At 38.3% G+C, this 21,797-nt stretch overlaps 1 protein-coding gene across 4 annotated transcripts in view; it reads left to right on the forward strand.

Annotated features, from left to right (window-relative positions):
• Positions 1-21,797, forward strand: part of MAP2K4 (mitogen-activated protein kinase kinase 4) — a 48,621-nt gene that overhangs the window by 23,940 nt on the left and 2,884 nt on the right. For all 4 annotated transcript variants that reach the window (XM_060764537.2, XM_060764535.2, XM_060764536.2 and 1 more), the window contains 8 exons: positions 4,778-4,952; positions 10,218-10,337; positions 11,407-11,526; positions 12,122-12,173; positions 14,443-14,570; positions 17,243-17,320; positions 18,853-19,001; positions 20,837-20,882. In XM_060764537.2, the coding sequence (XP_060620520.1) occupies positions 4,778-4,952; positions 10,218-10,337; positions 11,407-11,526; positions 12,122-12,173; positions 14,443-14,570; positions 17,243-17,320; positions 18,853-19,001; positions 20,837-20,882 (868 nt within the window). The remainder of the gene's footprint in view (positions 1-4,777; positions 4,953-10,217; positions 10,338-11,406; positions 11,527-12,121; positions 12,174-14,442; positions 14,571-17,242; positions 17,321-18,852; positions 19,002-20,836; positions 20,883-21,797) is intronic.

The raw sequence follows: 21,797 nt of genomic DNA on the forward strand, positions 1-21,797 counted from the left end.
TCCCTAGTAGACATTTTGTAGCATTTGGAGACAAAACAAACATTGTTTTAACCCCTAGAACTCCAACATCACTCCTAAATGTGATGGAATGTCCTCCACACTCCCTATAATATATTTTTGGTGTCCAGGGGCAAAAAGAAGAAGAAAGAAATTTTGAATCCTGGAGGCCATAAAAATGTATTTCATGAGTCTCATCTCACCTATCCCTTCAATAGATATCTTACATCTTCCTGCTTCATATGTTACCCATACAATAGCCACAGAGCAGCGTTAATGCGGATCTACTAGTGGTATTAAAATATAACTTTGGGTACTCCTCCTGAACTAATACAAATGTCTTCAGGAAGGATGCCTGTGTGTGAGCTATTCATACCTAAACTTTCTCCTTGAAAAGATGTTAATTTGTGGGTGTACACTGATGGCCTCTGTGGTCATAATACTAGCCCCAAGCCTTGTCATTGTATAGAATATATTTCTTAGGATTAGTATGATCTGTATTAATGTGGTTGATAGGTTAATGCCTTTTCATTTATTTCTCATTGTTTGCCTTGGAGATTGGAAGGGGTATATATTGCATGTTTTCATAGTTCAGTACTTGTAATATTTGACTCTTTATGTTGACACTCAGACCAATCTATATTGCAGCCTGTTTTAGTTTGAAGTACCCGCTACTATAAATGTCTTCTGCCAGTATAAATATTATATTATGCCATTATTGACAATCAAAAAAAGATGAAAACCAGACTGAGAAATGAATAGTTATAGAGGTTATGAATGTTGCTTGTAAAGGCAAACACCCTACTTCTTTTCCTACAGAAAAACAAATTTTGGCTATTGGATTTTGATGGCTTTATTCATATTAAATTGTATTTGCAGATTTTCAGTTGCTGATTCATCTTGAGCTTTTTGTCCTAGCACTCTGTGAAATATGGCAAATATTTTGGTAGTGTAAGCTGTTGCAAGCAGTGCAGGAATAGCTGACTTTCATATTCAGTGGTACTATTCCAACTCTACATTGTTACTTTGAAGTATTATGTTTGATTGGATTTCACTTATAGTTTCACTGTTTGCAAGTTATACTGTGGTACTTATTGTACAGTGTTCCCTCCCCACTTTGCGGTTTGCTTTATGCGGACCCGCCATATCGTGATACCTCCCCCCCCCCCGAGCCGCAGGAGTGGAAGGGGAGCCAGGCACTCCTCCTCACCACCTCTGGTGCTCCCTGCTCCTTCCTCAGAGGCCTTAGTCCAGCCTGGCAGCAGCATCAACGGCGCCCAAGGGGCCTCCAAGGCCAGAGAAGCAGAGGTGGTGAGGAGAAGGCTTCGCCCACTTGTCAGCATCCTCCTTATCGCCTGTACTCCTGCTGGCTTCGGAGGCCCCTTGGCCGCCATTAATGGTGCTGCCAGGCTGGACTGAGGCCTAAGCTCAGCCTGGCAGCACTATCAACAGTGGCCAAGGGGTCTCCAAAGCCAGCAGGAGCACAGGCAGCGAGGAGGAGGAGGTCACCGCCGAGTGGACGGAGCTTCCCTATTTTGCAGATTTTCACTTACCATGGGGGCTCCTGGAACGAAACCCCTGCGATAAGTGAGTGAACACTGTATATAAAATTTTATTAGAAACCTGGAAGGAATTGAGACTTCTTTCTGTTATTGCCTATGAATTTGGAAGATAGATGTATTTAGAGTTGTTTTCCTCATTTAATTTACCTCCTAGTGTCCATTTACAGTACCAAAAAGATTTATAGTTGATATAGGTACCAGAGGTGATTTAGGGTTAGCTGTGTTTCTTATCTGTCAGGGCTGTAACACTTTAGATCAAAGGTTCTCAAACTGCTTCGTGGAGCCCTTTGAGCATCATGCGTGAAAATTAACGGCTCCGCATCACCATGCTCCTTTCCATCTCATCCTCCTTCATCTTCTTAAGAAATGCAGGGAAATTAAAGTTTGGAGCTGCCGAAACATTGGCAGCAGCATCCCCTCGTGGCACAGACCCTTTCTCCCCGCCTTCCTCACTGCCCAGGCTCTTTTTCTTGCCATCTAGACCCTCCCCACTGCCTTCTTTGCTTACAAAGCCCTATTTCCACTTCTCATGGGGTGTTTTATTGTGCTTTTCCTGCATGGCAGAAGAGAGTTGAACTGGATGGCCCCTACTATTATGATTAGGTTGCTGTGAATTTTCCAGGTTGTATGGCCATGTTCCAGAAGCACTCGCCCCTAGTGTTTCGCCCACATTTATGGCAGGCATCCTAAGAGATTGTGAGGTCTGTTGGAAACTAGGCAAGTGGGGTTTATATATCTATGGAATGTCCAGGGTGGGAGAAAGAACTCTTGTCTGTTTGAGGCAAGTGTTAATGTTGCAATTGGCCAGATTCCTGCCTGGGAGAATCCTTTGTTGGGAGGTGTTATCTGGCCCTGATTGTTTCCTGTCTGGAATTCCCCAGTTTTCTGATTGTTGTTCTTTATTTCCTGTCCAGATTTTAGAGTTTTGCTTAAGTTAGCTGGAAAAATGAAATAAATTCCGAAGTCCTCCTAGCAGACTGCAAGACAGGTTTTAGATGATCCTGGAGCTTAAAGTAGGTTATGAAAATGAAGTGTGATTAAAACATAAAGTAGACAGTGTTTTGTTTTGTTTTTTGCATTCAGATTCTAAGCTAATTTAAAGGCACTGCTGGAACTTGAAGGCAATAAATCTGTTATAGGTAAATGAGAGCATGGGTCTGACAACCAGTTTTAGTCAAAACTTCAGCTGCTACATTTTGAGCTTGTCCTGATTTCTGGGAAATTGTCAAACAGAGCCATGCGTAAGGCCCATTGCATTCCTGAATCACATGTCACTATGACCAGCCCTCCTGTCTCTTTACAGGGATGCAACTAATACACCAGCTGAAATGAGTGTAAAGTTCACTTAAGGGACACACGCGTTTTTCAAGTTCCCTTCATACAAGAGTGGCTGGTGGCTGTTTTCTTGTTATTTGGTCATTATTACTATTAGCTTCTCTAAGCAACTATAAAGAGCAAGGCTAGTAGGCTTAGGTATTTTGTCTCATACCAATGAAGATCCCATCTGCAGTCACAGAAATCTGAAAAGTACCCATAACAGCAAGGAGCAGCCAAAAGTGTTTGTACTAAATGTAGTATTCAGCTTCAAGTGAAAGGCATAACTAAAATGTTTTATTCTCAAATTTATAATAGTCACATAAAAGAAATACATCATACTGAATATTATTACTCTCCCTATCCCAAATAATAAGAGACTTTACCATAGCTCTGCTTGGCAATTCTGTACAGAAACACTGGTAGAAAAGGCTTTTTTGCCATCACTGCCATGACAAATCTTACAACTAGTGTATTTATTTGTTTTAATCCTTTATTTCATTTGTTTTATTTCTATTTTTTCTTGTAGAAAGATCATGTTATGGTAAAATGTGGTGGTCAATTTGAAGAAATGGAATATTCTCAAGTGCTAAGACAGTGTGCATCTGTCTTTAGAACTGGGTTGTTAGTATAATCTTGTATAGATTGAAGTTGTATTGGAAAATAAAATACCAAGAGTCATGGACAAGCACAGTTGGAAGCCACAGTCAGGTATAAGAACAAACTAGTTTGCCAGAAAAGATGGTCTATGAGAATATTGAATTCCCAGGGAAGAACATGGAAAATTTGAAAGAAAATACAACCCTCAAGAAAAAATAGAAAATTTGATGCTTTCTTTTAAAATGATGAATAAAAGTACACGAGACAAAGCGTTCTTATATTTGCTCTCACCTTATTTCTAACAGCTATGTTGTAGGTAGAATTTGGGATTATGAGTCTCTTTGAGCTCCTTTTTTAGGGATACAAATGATTATGATGATGTTCAAACTTAACTGAAATCTGCAGCTGGTGGTTGTGTTTGATTTGGCCATGATTATTAGTTTTCAAAGGGTTTTCATTGGTCTTTGTGATTTAGGATATGGAAGGAGGAGCTTAAAATGCAGTCTTTGAAATGTTTCCATAGTGTGTGCTGGGCAGCTGACAGTTTAATAGTCTGATTCTAAACCTGATTTGTTAAGTAGGTGCTAGTAAGTTTTGAAACTTGACGACTATTAAAATGCCAAGATTCCTAAGGCGGTGGCCATGTAGAATGGATTCATGTTTGTCCTGAGAGAAGTGCTGTGCTTACTGGAAAATAACACAAATGTGTGTGCTGCTTTATGCAAATCCACTTACCAACAAAATACAATAACATAAAACACATTTGACAATACTTTTAACAAAATGTAGAGGTATATTACATGCCTTCCCCAAGTGATAAGAAACAGCCTCTATCCTGTCTTCCTACCAAAGAAGTAGTTTGTCTGTGTCATTTAATGATAAAAAATATGCACCACAAGCTTTCACAGTTCTTATTTCACCTGAAAATACTAGCCATGCATGCATTTTTCAAGGCAAAAAAAGGGATGGTACCCATCCTGAGTGTGCAGTCTGTATTTAGATTGTATTTAGATGATACTATCATTCTGCATTTTATAGGATTGTGCTAAGAATGTATCAACCACAACAGAAATGAAAATAAAATTGCTCCAAGGCACTGACTAAGCTTTTCATAATTGTTTAGCATATTGGTTTCACCTTCAGTGAACCTAATTCCAGCCTCCTAACATGTGCCCCCCTGTCTAACTCCTTCCTGGAGTTTGGTTTTTTCATTAGCCTTATATATACTTTATCTAAATGCTGATGATGGAAAAGTTTCAAACTATTTAAAATGTGGAAAAATTCCTTCCCAAATCTTTTGACAGAGAAAGACTGAGAACACACAGCATTGAATCATCGGGAAAGTTGAAGATTTCCCCTGAACAGCATTGGGACTTTACTGCAGAGGACCTGAAAGACCTTGGAGAAATTGGACGAGGCGCTTATGGTTCTGTCAACAAAATGGTCCACAAACCAAGTGGACAAATTATGGCTGTTAAAGTAGGTGATGCCCATAAATACATTTGCTCTTCTGACACGAAAAAAAAGGATGGAGAATTTTATGTTCATCCATCTTAACAACCCAACAACTGTTCTTTGCTGCCCTCTTCCTCCCATCGTAAGGCCTAATTTAACAGTACTGTGTTATTAAATAGGTAATCTGATATTAAATGTAAAATTTGAAGAGAATATTTTTAAATATGCTTGGCAAAAATTCAAACAAATACACATGAACATCAAATGACATGAGTGTATTGCAAAGTCATAGTTATATAGAAGCTGATACTTTCCACTTCTAAGTTACTGGTTTAAATCCAGCTCCTGCGGATGGAAAGTGGGATAGGCAAAGATCCCTTATAGCATTGATTCTCAAAGTTGCCGTTATTGCCCCCTTGTGGGCGCTGCAACGATCGGGGGGGGGGGGGAGTAATGGCTACAGGTGCATTTGGGGGCAATCAGTAACTGTAAGGGGGCGGTAAAAGCATAAAAGAAAGAAGAGAAGCTTTAGAAAAATTGATTTCCAGAAGGTAGACCAAATAAGTTTGGTAACCACTGCTTTATAGAATGAGTTCCTTGTTTTTTTCAGCTTAAGCCGTGATACTCTTGCATATATTTTCATAATCATAAGGTTTACAGTATAGAGGTGGAATTATGACTCCTTTCCCCCTCAAGTTGCTACACATGCACTCCTTGTTATGTCTGTAGTAGTGCTTCATTTCTGATACTGCATCTTTCACCAGCTCTATACATTCTTGGAAGTAATCCATTATTTCCCTTCACGCCCAAAATGTAATTTTCTGTTTAAAAAATGTTGCAGATAGCATTGCAAGTTGTCTGAATTGATGAATTGATTAGCCATCTTTTATAGATGAATTGGGTTTTACATGTCACCTCCATCAGCAGGGGGGAAAATCCATTCTTTTTATAATCACGTGTACACGCACATACCTGATATTATATTGATTTATTGGTAAATTAAGATTGCACCGGCCCTCCACTTTGACAAAGTTAGAGGCGTAGAAATCCTCATGGAAATGGAAAATCACAAAGAAAGAAAATGTTATTTCTAACCTGAGAGAACATGTCTCTAGGAATCTCTAGCTACTGTAGGGTGACTCTGGCCAACTTCTGCAGAGTAGGCCATAGGCTCATGCTGGATGACCCAAAATTGTCTGTAGGAAGGAATATCTAGGGTCCCCAGTATAACTTTGTGATCAACTTCTGCCAAAGAGAAAATTTGTTAATCAACTCAATGAATCAACACCATATCTGCAAAAGTTAAAGCTGCAGATAGAGAGGGTGACTATAGTTAAGAAATTATGATGACCATTTTTTTAAAAGTAAAGATGAAAAAGTTGCTAAATCAGAAGTGAATCTGGTCTCAACTCAGATGCTTGTAAGTATGTTCCCTGGAATACACAATCAATATGCTGCTGATCATTAGATATAATAGTGGGCAAATATATGTAAAACCTTAATAATTTTTCATTGAAGTTTTATCTTAGTTCATCAGTGCAAATATCTGTGAACTCGATGGACATTATGTAGGGGAAAGCCAATGTAGTGTGTATTTAAAATTTCTTCCTTTCCCAGAGCTTTTGAGCAGCACAATAATGGTCAGATACAAATTAGCCTGAGTCACAGTCTGGAGGAGCTTTCAATATAAAGACAAGGTCTATGACAGTTCAAAATCCAAACACACCAGGGGCCTCATGACCACTAGGTCGTTAGGACATAGAGATAGCAACGTCTTCTGCTAAGCCAATGATACATCAGGAGTTTATCCCTTCCCAATTCAAGTGATATTGTGCTAGAACAAAGACATTGTGATAACTGAGATGTTTTAAGCCTGAGCATCCAATCCAGATCTTAGCTACAGTGTCATGTAAACACATTCTTGAAAAGTACTCCACTCAACCAAGAGAACTTTGGTGTGAAAGTACTTTTATTTCTAGTGGTTTGCTGAACCCATATCTCCTCTTGGGAGCTCGGTAGCCTCTCTATGTTCTTGTCCAGTTCAAAAGGCTGTCAGTTTCTTAAAGGAAAGTTTCAACTATCAGTTCTCCTAAGGTTCTCTGATCTCCTTGGTCCGCCTTAAAGTCTTGTAACACTGGCTGACTTCCAAGAGGTCATTCTACGGTAAGGATTCTGCCAGCTAGAGCTATGGCTGTTTTCATGTCTCTGGTAAATTATTTCAGTGTTGAGACAACAAAATAAAAAAAAAGCTACTAAGAAATAAAACTGATTTCTACCAAATATCCAAGTTACTTTCAGTCTACTGGTGCTTGCTTCACATTTTGTATTTCCACTAAGGTTGGTTGCAGCAGACACAGGAAATGGGACTGGAATACTGTACACCCTTAAACAGGTCCCATGGAGCTGTATCCCTTTGTAGCAGATAGACACACACACCAATTTATCAGGCTATTGGTCATTTTAGGATTCATGTGCTTCATTCTAGGTTTTCCTTGATGGTTGTAGGCAACATGGGAGGCTGGTAACTGTTTGGTAAAGTGTAAAAAACATAATAATAAATACAAACAGAATACAACAAATGAAAAGTATTCAAGGTTGCAATACTATGACAAAATACTGCTACATACCTCACAGATTGCGTAACTCATGAGCTATAAAGTAAATAAAATAGCTCCGAGCTCACCACATTGTGTACATGGCTTCTGTGCTGTTGATTGGGAATGTATTGTTTTGCATATTTTGAAAGTATGCCTGATTTGGATATACAGCTATTCCAAGAATAGAGGGTTGGAGCATTGCATCCTAATTTCAACAGTTTTGAATCCCATTTTGGGAGAACAATGGGCTATAAATGCAGCTAAATAATATATATTGTGGAATTTGATTCTGGATGAATGAATGATACATTTATTGGGCCAACTCCAAAGCAATTCTGTAGTGGGAGAGTTTAAAGTACTGTATTTATCTTCTCAACAGTTAGAGTATAGGGATTTCTAGGATGAACATGCTGTTGCTATAGCAGTGATTAATTTTTGTGACACAAATGCTTTGGGACAAAGTACGTATCAAGGTATGTTGTGTGTGTTCAAGTAATTTAAGACTTAAGGGAAACCTAAGACTACCTATCACAGGGTTTTTAGCAAAAATTATTTACAGGAGATTTGTCTTGTTCTTCTGAGCTAGCTGCTCAGTTGTAATGCTGTGATTTTTATGTGTGCCTGCCACAATTCTTTAGCAATTTCCTCTTGTGAGTAAACAGTGCGGCAAGATAAGGGATTGTATTCTTATGAATGGTTGGTCATCAGTCAAGTTGTACAATATAGTGAAGATGAAAGTACAGTTTTAGTTTGTAGGTTTCAGTTGTATGATTGGTTATTAGTTCTGCACTCATAGTGATCAGGGTATGTGACCTTAAAAAATACAACTGTCGACAGGGTCCTTCTGCACTGACACTACAATGAAACTCATAGCCAACTCAAGGCCACTGTGGCCACAAACCATACATCTGCAATGGACTCTGAAGCATGCATCTAAGGGTATACAAGATATTTAAGAAGTCACATGAAAGTCCAAGTTCAGCCAAAAAATGTGCTGCAGCAAATGCCAATAAGTCCCAGATCCAGGGCAAAATTGGGTCTGCAGAATGTATAGCTCATTGTAGATACCAGCCCCTTGCTGAAACACAGTAAAGAATCCAAATGGGTGCTTCTGAAAAACACCCCAAAGACATGGCTAGGAATCAGAGGACTAATCGATACCCTAGGAGGGCAAATGGATTATCTCCACCCCTAACAATTACTTTCCCTTTTTTTCATCCCGTATGCCTCTGGTGCACTAATGGGCCCCTCTCTGGGAATTGGGGGGGGGGGGGGGACTTCAACGTGGTTTGAGGCCAGATTATGTGGTAAATGTCATCACCTTCCTGGCCTCAAACCAGATCCATGCATGGCAGTGTGATAACCCATGCAGCAGAAATCAGCTCCTCCCTAACCAGGTTCAAACAGGATTGTAGTGTCAGTGTAGAAGCAGCCACAGCAGGTAAAGAAAAATTGGGTTCTCTGTTAAAAGAAGAGAAAAGAGGTGTATCAGGGAGTAATGCTAGCATTAATATACATTACATAAAAGTAAACTTGATTAAAGATTTTGTGATATTTTGCTATAGGATCAGATATGTATTAAGTATCAAATACAACAAAATAAACATATTAATCAAAATTCCAAAAAAACAACACCAGTATTAAAACAATTATTACATATTGAAGAGATGAAATAGCGAAGTGATAAAAATGAATGTTACACATGCATAACTGCAGAGGGTGCTGCCAGCCAAGATAAGAACTGAAAACTTTCTTGTTTGGCACAACCACATACTTAGTACAAAAAACATTCCCCTCACTTGCAAGGGCAGCCAGTGCCTTCATTTTTATTATCTCTCAGACTTTTCCAAACTCTTTCCAGATTACACACACACTACTAAAGAAGAGATATCTAGATTATAGTTTACAACAAGGTTTAAAGGAAGATAATTAAAATGTATACATTTTACTTGTTTTTCTTAATGAGAAATATAGATATCCTGTGTTCTTGACTCTATAGAAGGAATTACTCAAGATACCTTGTATGTAACAAGTTTTTTCCCAGTTCTTTTAAAGGGACCCGTGATTAGAATATATAAGATTGCAAATTCAATGAAGTCTCAGCAGTTCACATTTCCACTACTGTGTTCAATGCTGCTGTTGCTTGTGGTTGACTTGATGCTCTCTTTCGTTAGTGTTGTATATAATGACCTCTGCACATCAACTGTAAAGAGGGGTCAACATTAGGACTGGCTAGCTGCATAATTGGCATTTTCACTGTATTTGGTTACTAACTTTATGTCAATTGGTGGATGCTGCTATTTCTTTTTCAGGTGACATGGAAATTAGAAACCAAGTAATTATGTAGTATATCTCATGAAACTATTCGCCAGGCATCACCATGCTACTATGTCTAGCATTTTACAACTAGTAATACCACCTTCATGTTTTGTTTCTATAATTGATTGTGTCTAATTGCTAATACCACCCTGAGTCGCCTTCGGGCTGATATGGGCGGGATAGAAATAATGTAAATAAATAAATAAATAATTAGAAAGTGGTCAGCTTGATTAAACAACTGATTTGAAGACTGACAAGTTAAGATTTCCTTCTAGTAAAAAAATCTTAGGTTGATGCCATAAAAACCTATCTAGGGACGAGTTCTTGTCATTTCCTTAATTGATGATAGTATCTCTTCCTTTTATCATTTCAGAGAATTCGGTCAACGGTGGATGAAAAGGAACAGAAACAGCTTTTAATGGATCTAGACGTAGTTATGCGAAGCAGTGACTGCCCATATATTGTTCAGTTTTATGGAGCACTATTCAGAGAGGTAGGCACTTAGAAATAGTTCAGTTTGTAACAAATTATATTTAATACATTTCTGGATTGTTATGGGTAAAAATGTATTAATTAAAGAGGCAGAATGTGGCATTGTCTTTGGTGCACTAGCTTTGATAACCAAGATGTTAGTGCAGAAAATGCTATTCATATAACATTAATTTTTTTAAAAGCTACAAAATACTCCACTTTCCCTATACTTACCTGCTTGAAAAGGTGATATTCAAGAGGTCAAGCCGGTCCCTTCTGTCCCTCTATTGGTGTCCGTATGCAATACTAGGTAAGGATGCAAGAAAGGAGCTTCTCAGTATGGTTCTGCTATTGCCAAATGCGGTCCTTCTGGAAGTCCAATTGATGCCAGTGCTGGTTTCGTTCCGGTGCCAAGTAAAAACATGGCTGTTTATCAAAACTTTGCTAACATAACTAACTTATTTCAAGATGTCTGTGAATGTTGTTTTCAGTATTAAATTATTTCATGTGTATTATCTTTCCTGCAAGTTGATTAAAATAAATTATGGAGCCAGAGTGCAGATCAGAAAGGGTGATTATGGTTTTCTGCTCTCCTCAGCTTTGCTTTTCAAGCTTTCTGCCTTTCACATTACAACTCTTCCCCCTTTTTGGAAAGATCTGAAGATGGCAAACATAGTTCTTGTTCTCTTGTTCTTGTTCTCTCTGTGTCTCTCACTCACACATGCAGACATATACATTTTGTACTCATATCAACACCATGAGATAGTAGTTTAGACTGAAGCCCTGCTTTGGGATTACCTACCCTGGTATTTTCATCCTGAGAGTGACAATATGTAATATTTTACACTAATAGCCATTTGACAAAAGAGAAAGCAGAAAGTATTGTTATATGACAATTGTTCACCCAAAGTCATATACTAAATATTCTGCTTTCTCCATCTCAGAAAGGCAGGATTAGGAGCTATGTTTTGTGTAAAAGATGACCTTTCCAGCTTGCCCTTTCCATCACAACATAAAAAGATCTGTGTGCTCGTATATGTTTACATCAGTTTGACAACAACACTAATAAAACCCTTTCATTTTGGTTTTAGGGTGACTGTTGGATCTGTATGGAGCTCATGTCTACCTCGTTTGATAAATTTTACAAATATGTATATAGTGTATTAGATGACATTATTCCAGAAGAAATTCTAGGCAAAATCACTTTAGCTGTAAGTTTTCTTCCTGATTTATTGTTGCCGTTTTTATGCACAATTCTGTTTTGCTTTCTTAATCCATGTTGTAGAAAGGAATGCATTTATTTTATTTAGTTTCCTTTAAAATGTAACTGCAATCCTGTAGTTTCATCTGGCCCACTGAAGTGTTCAGGAGACTTAAACAACCTTTTCTGTTGCCTTTTGCTTGTATTAACTACCTTGCAACATTTATTTATTTCCTGTATTTCTGTATCACCTCCCAATACAAAAGGGCCCCTGAACACATAAACCAGTTAAAAATGTTGTAAAGCACATTAAAGTACATTTCAAAAATCTTCTGAAAACAATCTAAAATGGTCCTAAAATCCAGTTGTGAGCAGTTGTTGCAGCACTTTCAAATACTTAATGCCATGTGGACCAGGATTGTTTTGGCTTCCCACCAGAAGTTTTAAAAAGGTCCACCCTAACTTCCTTGGCTACTAAATGTTTGAATGAATGTTTTACTATTTCTGCCTTATTAGTTTCCTAGGATGAATCTTGCTTAATTACTACTCTGAAAAGGATTTCTATTATTTATTTTCTTCCTTAAACTGTTTTGCTTTTCTTTTAGACTGTGAAAGCACTAAACCACTTAAAAGAAAACTTGAAAATCATTCACAGAGGTAAGTTTTGCCTTTTCTGTAGCAATAACACCTCTTCCTCTTAAAATTATAAGTGTTTTCACCCATTGTGGCTCTCTGTGGAATTGACTGGATAAATTTGATTTCCCCTTCTCCCCTCGACATGGTTCTCTGCTTTGGAGAATTGCTATTCTTCATGCAGATATTGAGAAGGTTTGACTCATTTCGATCCCAGTTTTGCTACCTGCTATCAAATTCACAATTTAGATTAATATTCTACCCCATTTTATCTAAATTGATATGTCAAAAGTAGCATCCAGTCACTACTGAAATTTGCATTGTTTCTACTTTGGTGTGGCATAGTTTTAACTAACACTCTTCTTCTGAAAATGTCTACATGGAAAGGAAAGTGAGGTCATGCTCTCTGTTAATTGACCACTTTAAAGGGCAGAGTGACTTTGTAAAGAAGCAGTGAGTTTCCAAGCTGAGCCCCCTAAACTTTGAACAAGTATTTGCTTTGCAGAATTTATTTATTTATTTCTATCCCACCTTTCTCTGAGGTGCACAATATGTGAACAAACAACATCTGTAATAGAGATAATTATAGCAATATAAAATTATATTATAAAACCATGACATACATTATAAATAAACTGACAGAAACACTGTTTAAATATTCCAAGTTAAAACCCCATCTAAAAACCATTCCTTTCACTGTAGTCAAGTCCATTATCAAGTCCATTGCTGAAGGTCTACTATATACTCAGCACATTGCGTACGAAGATCTGGTGTTTGTCATGCTAATGATCTCCTTCACGGAAGGTCTGCTTCCATAGGAAGATTTTAACTTGATCTCTAAATGAAAGCAGGGAGGGATCCATTCTAACATCCTTAGAAAGGGAGTTCCAGAGCCACATGGCCACCACCGAAAAGGTCCTCTCTCTTGTTCTTGCCAATCTCACTTGAGATTATGGCGGAGCTGAGAGTCGGGCCTCTCCTGAGGATCTCAGGGCTTGAGTCGGTTTATAGGAGGAGATGCGGTCAGTTAAGTAGGCTGAGCCCAAACCATTTAGGGGTTTATAGGGTAATACCAGCACCTTAAGTTGTGCCCAGAAACAAACTGGAAGCTTGTGTAGTTGTTTTAACAGGGGAGTGGGTCTTTCCTTGTATCCAGCTCCTGTTAGCAATCTGGCAACTGATCTTGGAACCAGTTAAAGTTTCTGAACGCTCTTTTGGGGCAGCCCCACATAGAGTGCGTTACCGTAATCTAATTTGGATGTGACCAAAGCACCACCATGGCCAAGTCAGGCTTCTCAAGGTACAGGCACAGTTGGCGAACAAACTTTAACTGCGCAAAGCCCCTCCCAGCCACTGCCAACACCTGGGCCTCCAGGGTCAGCACTGAATCCGGGAGGACCCCCAAACTGCGGACCTGTGACTTCAGGGGCAATGTGACCCCATCCAGCACAGGTTGCAACTGTTCAAGAATACATCTATCTGGTTTAGGATGGCATCCTTGATGTTTGGTGGAAAAGCGTAGTAGAGTTGGGTTTCATCTGAGTACAGATGGCACCAAACTCCAAAACTGGATTATCTCCTCCAGTGGTTTAATGTAGCATAGTGGTGGGGAGGGGTCAAGTGTTGCCTCCCATCAGAGGTAATTGCACAGTCTGGGAGCAGCCACCAAGGATATCCTTTCACGTGTCGTCACCAGTTCTACTTGCAACAAGGTGGGACCTAAGAAAAATCTTGTCACCTGAAAAATTTAAAACTCAGGCAAAATTCTGCAGAAGGACCACAGCTCTTTCTACGAAGTAGCAATGGGAAAGAGACCCTATTTATTATCCAAAACCTTCTTTTATGAACTAAGTAATTTAGTCTTCTATATAATCATTTTGATATATTGATATACTTCCTGGTTCTCTCAAGACGGGACTGATATTAGTCAACATGCGAATTCATTGTGGTGCAGTTTGACTTCTGGCACTTTTGCTGGAAGGAAATAAAGCAAGATGGAAAAGGATATCATTCATCCAGCCTCACTCTTAAACAGTTTCTCAGTTTAAAATAATAGGATTGGGAGATCCAGTCACCAGTCTCTGGTGGAACTGACCCTGAAATCTAAGTGTAAAACATATAAAAGCAGTTGTTCTTACAATATGCTCTTGATGAAGAAATTGTAGCCCTATTGCTGTCTTCAGTTCTCATTTTCTTTCTTTTAGCTATGTAGCTTCCAGCTGTTTGAAAGCGAAGAACACTGTTTGCAGTTTACCTATTTAGATGTGTGTCTGCTTCTTCACACCCTTTGCAGATATTAAACCTTCCAATATTCTTCTGGACAGAAATGGAAATATTAAACTCTGTGATTTCGGTATCAGTGGACAACTTGTAGACTCTATTGCCAAAACCAGAGATGCGGGATGCCGACCATACATGGCAGTAAGTGGGTTTTGAAAATTTACATGTGATGGAGGGAGGTGAGTGAGAAAGAGAATGAAATCATTTGCTTCAGTCTCCCTGTTGTGCAGAAAAGCGAAATATTCAGGACTAGCTTTCTAAACCAACCTACAGCTTGGTAACATTAAGTGTAGATACAAACCAATAATCTTCTTTGTGAGATTAGATGGTATCCTTGGTCTTCAAGTTAGGAACCCAACAGCCTTAGAGTTTGTTCATCATGATGTCTTATCTTGTACATGGGACAAATGCAAGGGATAGAGCAGGCTCTCTTACTGCTTGAAGCAGGGACAGAAGTGCTTCTGGTATCATCCTCAATCATCCTCATCATTTCTTACTACTATTGTTTCTTCATCTGCCCTCTCCCCTTTCTCTTTCCTGATACCCTTCTTCCTGCTCTGCTTTGCCTTGCCACCTGTTGCCATTTGAGAAAATCAAGGCACAAACTCACTGGCAGTGCTGTACCCAGGACTGCTTGGGTCTCAGATACCAAACTCTGAGAGAGTATTTTTGTAGCCCAGTACTCTAATCAGGTGGTCTTGGAGATTGCATGTATCAGCAGCACCCATATGCTTGCATTGTATTACCACTGGTGTAACTATCCTGGTGTAGCGCATAACTACAAAAGAAGAAATGATGTGAGCAGAATGACCATGAAGGAAAAAACAAGGTATTGGGGAAATAGAGCGTAGGAAGCTGGCAGATTTTTCTCTGCCTTCCGTTGTCATTAATACACAACTCTGGAAAGAGGAGAACTAATTTAGTGCGCTGATTGAATTTTAGTCACTATTCCCCAGGGCCCCCTACCTGCATGATCTAATTCCTTAGATCAAGGCCATTGGTTCTGTGCTGGCTCTAGAGAGGGAGGCTCTCCAAATCAGCATCAAGGTGAGGCAAAGGGAACAGTATAATGCTGACACTCCTTTATCTGAAGCAGGCACTTCTCTTTGCCTACCAAACTGGATGTATAAATATTACCTGTTGGAAAATACAACATATTCATAAACTGCCTTTTATGGCAGAGCTTTTTCAGTGCCGCATCCAATTATAAAACTAACAATAAAAACAAAGATAACATTGTAGGAAATATGAAATGCAATTCAGCCAATAGAAAGGTCATAGAGCAGTTGTAGCCAATGCAGTGCTATGGTGCATTGGCTGTGTTGGTGGTGGGAAATACAAGACTTTCCAGATTTTCTTGGACTGTTAGCCATCAGTGTTTCTAACCATTGGCTGTGTTGTGGAACTATGGGGACATGCTTAGCAATTACGTTACGGTAGGGTGGAGGAGAAAGGCTGGGCATTTCTTTCCATGTGTGATTTCTTAGGGACTACGAATCATGTTTTTTGTGAATCAGTTTTGTGTAACAGAGGGGATTTTGAAATGCTTGAGAAACTGGAGTATGCATGTGAAAAAGCACCCAGCTTTTCCCCCCTGTAGTCGTATGGCTTTATTGGCGAAAAATCATCCCCGCTCCTCTGAGCACTGGCGTTTTGATGGTTGTCTTATAAGAGAAGTTATTAAGATCCTTTGTCCCCATCCTAGAAAGAAAATAATCATAGGTGTATCAAGATTGGTTTGTATAATCCACAAAGAGCCCAGAATATGGGCCACACAGCTGATTCCAGAACCATATCTCCTCAGCTGTAAGTCACCCCTATGGATAAGTCAAGGGCAGATTTGGGACCCAATATTTCATCAATTGCTATGACCTATGGCTTAGTCAAGGATATGCTAGGGGCCAGTAATATTCAAATAATTAATTCTCTTTTAAATATGCTTTGAGGAAACATACTTAAGAAGAGCTAACAAGAATGACAGAATCTGTTTTTTTATGGACTTACTATTGGGGTTGGGGGAGGAGAGAAATTGCATTGCTGATCTTAAAATGTCTATAGCTGTACAAATACAGATGAAGGACTATAAATGAAATAACTGAATGTCCTGTGTTGCAAAAGGGAAGCTAAATTTGTCTCAACAAAGGTTTCTGTTTAGATTAAAGTGTGGATTAAAGTGTGGGATGATAAGAGCAAGTAAAGCAACCTGCCTTTACGAGGGGCCCATTACAAAAAGCAGTGTTAAGAATAGAGTCATGAAGGCCCTCTTGACATGGCAAGGTGTGAAAGTAGTCCTCCCCTCCTTATTCCTCCCTTGTCCAAACTGGCATGGAAGATTTGTCAGTTACTGATTCTGCAGGGGTGCTTCGCTTGCGACTGAGGAAGAAGACGTGGAAGTGTAAGGCACTGAGGTGGCCCTCGTCACTCTAGTTGTTGTTACTTCACTCCATCTCAACCTCCCAAATTAGTAAGAAGCACATTGTGAATTGAGCCATCACAGTCATCTGTTTCAGCATTAACTCATGGAAATCAATCAGTCAGTCAATCAAATCATTTATTTCGGTCATAGACTAGCACAAGAAATAATAATCACATTTTCATACAAACTTGGTACATTTAGTACATTTAAAATGTAAATACAAATACTGAAGCACAATAGGAGGTGAGGATAAGTCAACCCACATTTTAAAATTAAATGTTTATACAACTGTTCTCAACTTATAGTTGATTATATAGAGTTGCAAAAGGGGCTTACATTTCTTGCTCTTTGTTCTCTTTCCTACATATGTGACTGTTTTTTGTTGTCTTATTTTTAGCCAGAAAGGATAGACCCCAGTGCATCCAGGCAAGGTTACGATGTCCGCTCTGATGTCTGGAGCTTAGGAATTACATTGGTGAGTATAAGGCATTAAGCACGAAATTCAGAAATCTAAAGACAAAGAGTCTGTGGACATCTATGCTTGCACAGCTTGCCTGAATGCTAGGCATGCTCCTGCTTTTTTTGTATGGCAATGTTTTAGTTTCCTTGTATCCAGTATGTGAGCAGTGAGTTTGCTCTCCCACCAGTGGGGCAACCATGCTGCTGAACCTGGTGAAAAGAAACAAACGTATTCTAAAGTAGGGGATTTTGCCCTTTGTTCTTCCTTCCCTTTTCACTGATACAAGATACACATAGTCATCCTAGCGTCAGCTTCCAATCCTGGTATATATTGTAGAGCAGCATAGAGGATTTCTGTGAAAAGAAGGATGGTAGATACAGCTAGCTGACCTGGCATTTCTCGTTGGACACACACGTGTATGTGTATGTTTATCTCAGGCAGAGTGTCAAACTCATTTTCATGTAGGGCCTTATCAGAATTATTGTTGCTTTTAAAGGGCCATAATTACACACTTGAAGCCAACCACAATGGCTTCAGTTCTATGAATGCAAATCTGTTTTACTTATTACTTTAAGTTGCATGTTCCACATGACAATTACATCTAATGATGTTTTGAAAAATGAAAAGTAATACGGAAATAAATGAAAAACCAACCAGTAAAAATTGAATCAAAACAATAATGATTTCCAGAGACTTAAGGAAAAATATAGATTTGGAAAACTGGGAATACCTATGGAAAAAAGGATTTAAATTTTCAATAGCTGGGCCCATTAGAGAAAATATGTACACAATTTTCTATAGACGTTATATAACTCCTGAATTAATGGTTAAATTGGATAAAACCCAATGGGGGGAATTTTGTAGATGCGAAATACAGAAAGGCACCTTCTTCCATATTTAGTGGACCTGTAAGGAGGTAACAAAATTGGGAAAAAGGTTCCAAAAGAAAGTAATAAAATGATTTCTAAAAAGGTTAAGAAAAACCCAGAAATTTGCCTATTGAGTTTGTTTCAAGAGAGAATTGGTAAAGAAGATGTAGAAATTTGCCAATATAGTTCTGTGGCAGCGAGAATTACAATAGCAAAGTCTTGAACGGGGGGGAAAGAACTACTTATTAAGGATTGAAAAAGAAAATTAGTTGAGTATATTCAAATGGCCAAGCTCTCCAGTGGCATAAGGGAAGGAAACAATGAAGAGTTCGCTAGAAAATTGAGATTTGTCTTTGGGTATTTAAAAAAATAAGACAAAATAGATTTTAAAATGGTCACACAGGAAATTTATTAGTGTAATAATAATAGATTTTTGTTAGATTCTAGTTTCATATGTTGAATTTTGTAGATTGTATTCTTTTTTCACATAACACAATAAAAAATAACAAACAAACCAACAAAAACCAAGCCAGAACGTCTCAATATATTCTTTTAAAGTATGCCTATGAGAATTCACTTCTTCATCAGTTTTCTGGAAAGGCTGTGAAGTGTGCGCACTTCTTGTGAACAGTCTTTTGATTAGTCAAACCCCATATTATTCCTGTCTCTTTTTCATAGTATGAGCTGGCTACCGGACGGTTCCCCTATCCTAAATGGAATAGTGTATTTGATCAACTGACACAAGTAGTCAAAGGAGACCCACCGCAGCTGAGTAATTCAGATGAACGGGAGTTCTCCCACAGTTTTATAAACTTTGTCAACTTGTGGTGAGTATGCCTCATTCCAGGGCTGTAGTCAGATTTGTGGTTCAGGCTGGGATCCCCCTTCCCCCAAATTGCTGGGTGTTTCGCATGTGGTTCAGGCAGTGATTCTAGAGAATGTCTGTTGTGTTGGATGAAGCACATGTTTCCTCTCAGTAGGACAATGGAACAGCAAGTATCTGCAAACTGGCTGACATGGTATCATTCAGAAAATACTTGTAACACTTGCATCCATCCCTAAGACATAAGTCACTCTGGGGAGCTTAAATTATAGCTTACATTCTACTTAGAACAAGCCTAAATTTAAAAGGCAAGGAGTTTATAATTGACAAGCTCAGAAAAGACTGCAAAAATAGAGCTGAATAAAATCCTGTCTTCTGATAAAGTAGCGAGTGAGGGGCCACTACTCGTTCTATGTAGGTGGTTGGGAAAGAGGTTTAGGTCTGTCCTGGCCAAGAATATGGTGAAAATTTGCTCTTGTCTTTCTATATCATGATTCGGATGCATGATGGGTCCTGTTGAAATAATCAAAATCTGGTTAATCTAATGTTATGGACACTTCTTATTTTTGTGTGAACTGGGGGATGAGCCAGGAGGATGAACTTCACTATAGCTTCTTAATGCATTCAAAACAGCAACTATAATTAATGTCTAGTGCCAAGGTAGAAGAAACAGCTTTTCATTATGGCTTCTTATTCAAACTTGTGTGATGCCACTAAGCATAGTTTCCTCATTTTGCTGTGGGGGGACATATGGTTAATCGCAGCTTCCTGATTTCTTTCCCATTTTGCAGAGAATATGCAAGAGACTCAATCCTGTCTTGGCTTACGTTGTGTTTTTTTAAAGCTACTGTGTGGATTTGCTTCTGTACATTTGCTGATTGAGGTTGTAATGACTTGTCAATGTAGTTAGTGAGCTTACTTTTGGTTTGTTAAATGTACATGGACTTTTGAGTTTATCTTTATCCTATCCTTTGATCATGAAAGTCTCAAGGTAGCAAAAAGATAAATATTTATAAGCAATTTGAAAAAATCCACATTATAGCTTTAAAGGCTAAAACTGTGTGCAAGTTTACAAGTAAATTGGGCCCCCAAGCTCTTTGAGTTGATGTTGTATAAAATAATTCCCGGTTATTTCAACTAATGTATTTCCTAAAGGGGGGAAGTTTAGGATTGGGTTTATGGGTCCAGAGAGCAACTTGTAACATCCTCTCATATCTTTGTGTCCTATATTTGTTTATTTTTACTATGTTGGCAGCATAAACTGGGGCATCCAGAGATTTTCTTTGAAATTTCTCTTTATAATAGATAATATTTATTTCTGCACTGGCCTTGTACAGAAAAAGCAAATATGACATTTTTAAGACGCTATGGCAGATACAGAAAATATTAAAATTAGCAAAAAAGAAAAAAAAAGAAATTTAAATTTTACTCAGAGCTTAATTGTATTGGCCTATAAACTTAAGAATGATCTGAAAGTATAAATGACTAGGCATATGCATCAATATAAATTGAGCAGAAGTATAATTAGCCAAAAATATGCCTAACTGATCCTATTCTATGTAATTCCTTTCTACCTATTTTTCTTAACTTTTTCATCTTTTAAAATAATACTTTAAAATCTAATTTAAAAGAAGCACTTGAGAATTCATGCTAAATTTAGCATGCAAGTAATCTATACAGAAGTGCCAGAAAAGTCTTTGTAGACATTGATATACCAGTGTATTATGAAGTATCATTATCAGGATCTGAAAATTTACTTTTCTGGTAGTTTCTACCATTTACTTCCAGCTGTTTTTCAGTGATTGATTTTCTCTCTCACTGTCTTTCTGATATTTTTAGCCTTACAAAGGATGAGTCTAAACGGCCAAAGTATAAGGAGCTTCTGGTGAGTACTCATTCTGAAAAGTTTAGGATTATGATGTTAGAGTTTCTGTCCTCCTCACATCTTACATGACTCATCATATTATATAATTATTCTTTAATTAATCTGTAAGTTTTATGTACTGATGATTATAAAAAGGAAGCACTGCAATAGTCCTGCTTTGCGGAGTACGAGCTGCAAGTATTAGGCTGAGTCTATCTTGCCATATTGGTGTTTATTATTTTCAAAGTTGCATTATAATGGTTCTGTATATAGAAAAATTGTTTTGTTGCACCCACGATAGAAATACATGGCATCTTTAATCTCTGCAGTCTGTTTTGATTGTAGGATATATTTGCTTCACCCTAATTCTCTCGCAAAGTGTATTAGCAATGACTGTGCAGTGTCCTTACTCAAATTATATCAGTTGTTAGATCTTTTGAACAGTGCTTCACAAGACAAGACAATAAATTGAAACCTCTCAATGCTGTAATCTGGTTTCTGCAAAGCAAAATGCACGTTTTATATAGGAAACTTTATTCTGGATACTTATATTTTAACACTGGATATTAGAATAATAGAATCGTGGAGTTGGAAGAGTTGGCCACCCATTCCATCCCTATTCGACCATGGAAGAAAAGCACAAAGTATCCCTCACAGATGGCCATCCAGCCTCTACTTAAAAACCTCACTTGTAGGAGAATCCACCACACTCCCAGGCAGTATGTTCCACTGCCAAACAGCTCTTGCCATTAGGAAGTTTATTGGGGGCACTAAGAATTCTACAATTGGTACTCAGTACTTGAAATGGCAGTATGAATATGTTTATAGAAATTGAATTTGGCACTTAAATTTCTGCCACTTCCTGTTGCTTGTAGCTGCTACATATAGTGGTCTAGTAATTCCTGAACCCATCCATGTATCTGCATGCTGATTGAT

Source organism: Anolis sagrei, chromosome 2, assembly GCF_037176765.1.
Source record: "Anolis sagrei isolate rAnoSag1 chromosome 2, rAnoSag1.mat, whole genome shotgun sequence".
In the NCBI taxonomy this organism is placed as follows: domain Eukaryota; kingdom Metazoa; phylum Chordata; class Lepidosauria; order Squamata; family Dactyloidae; genus Anolis; species Anolis sagrei.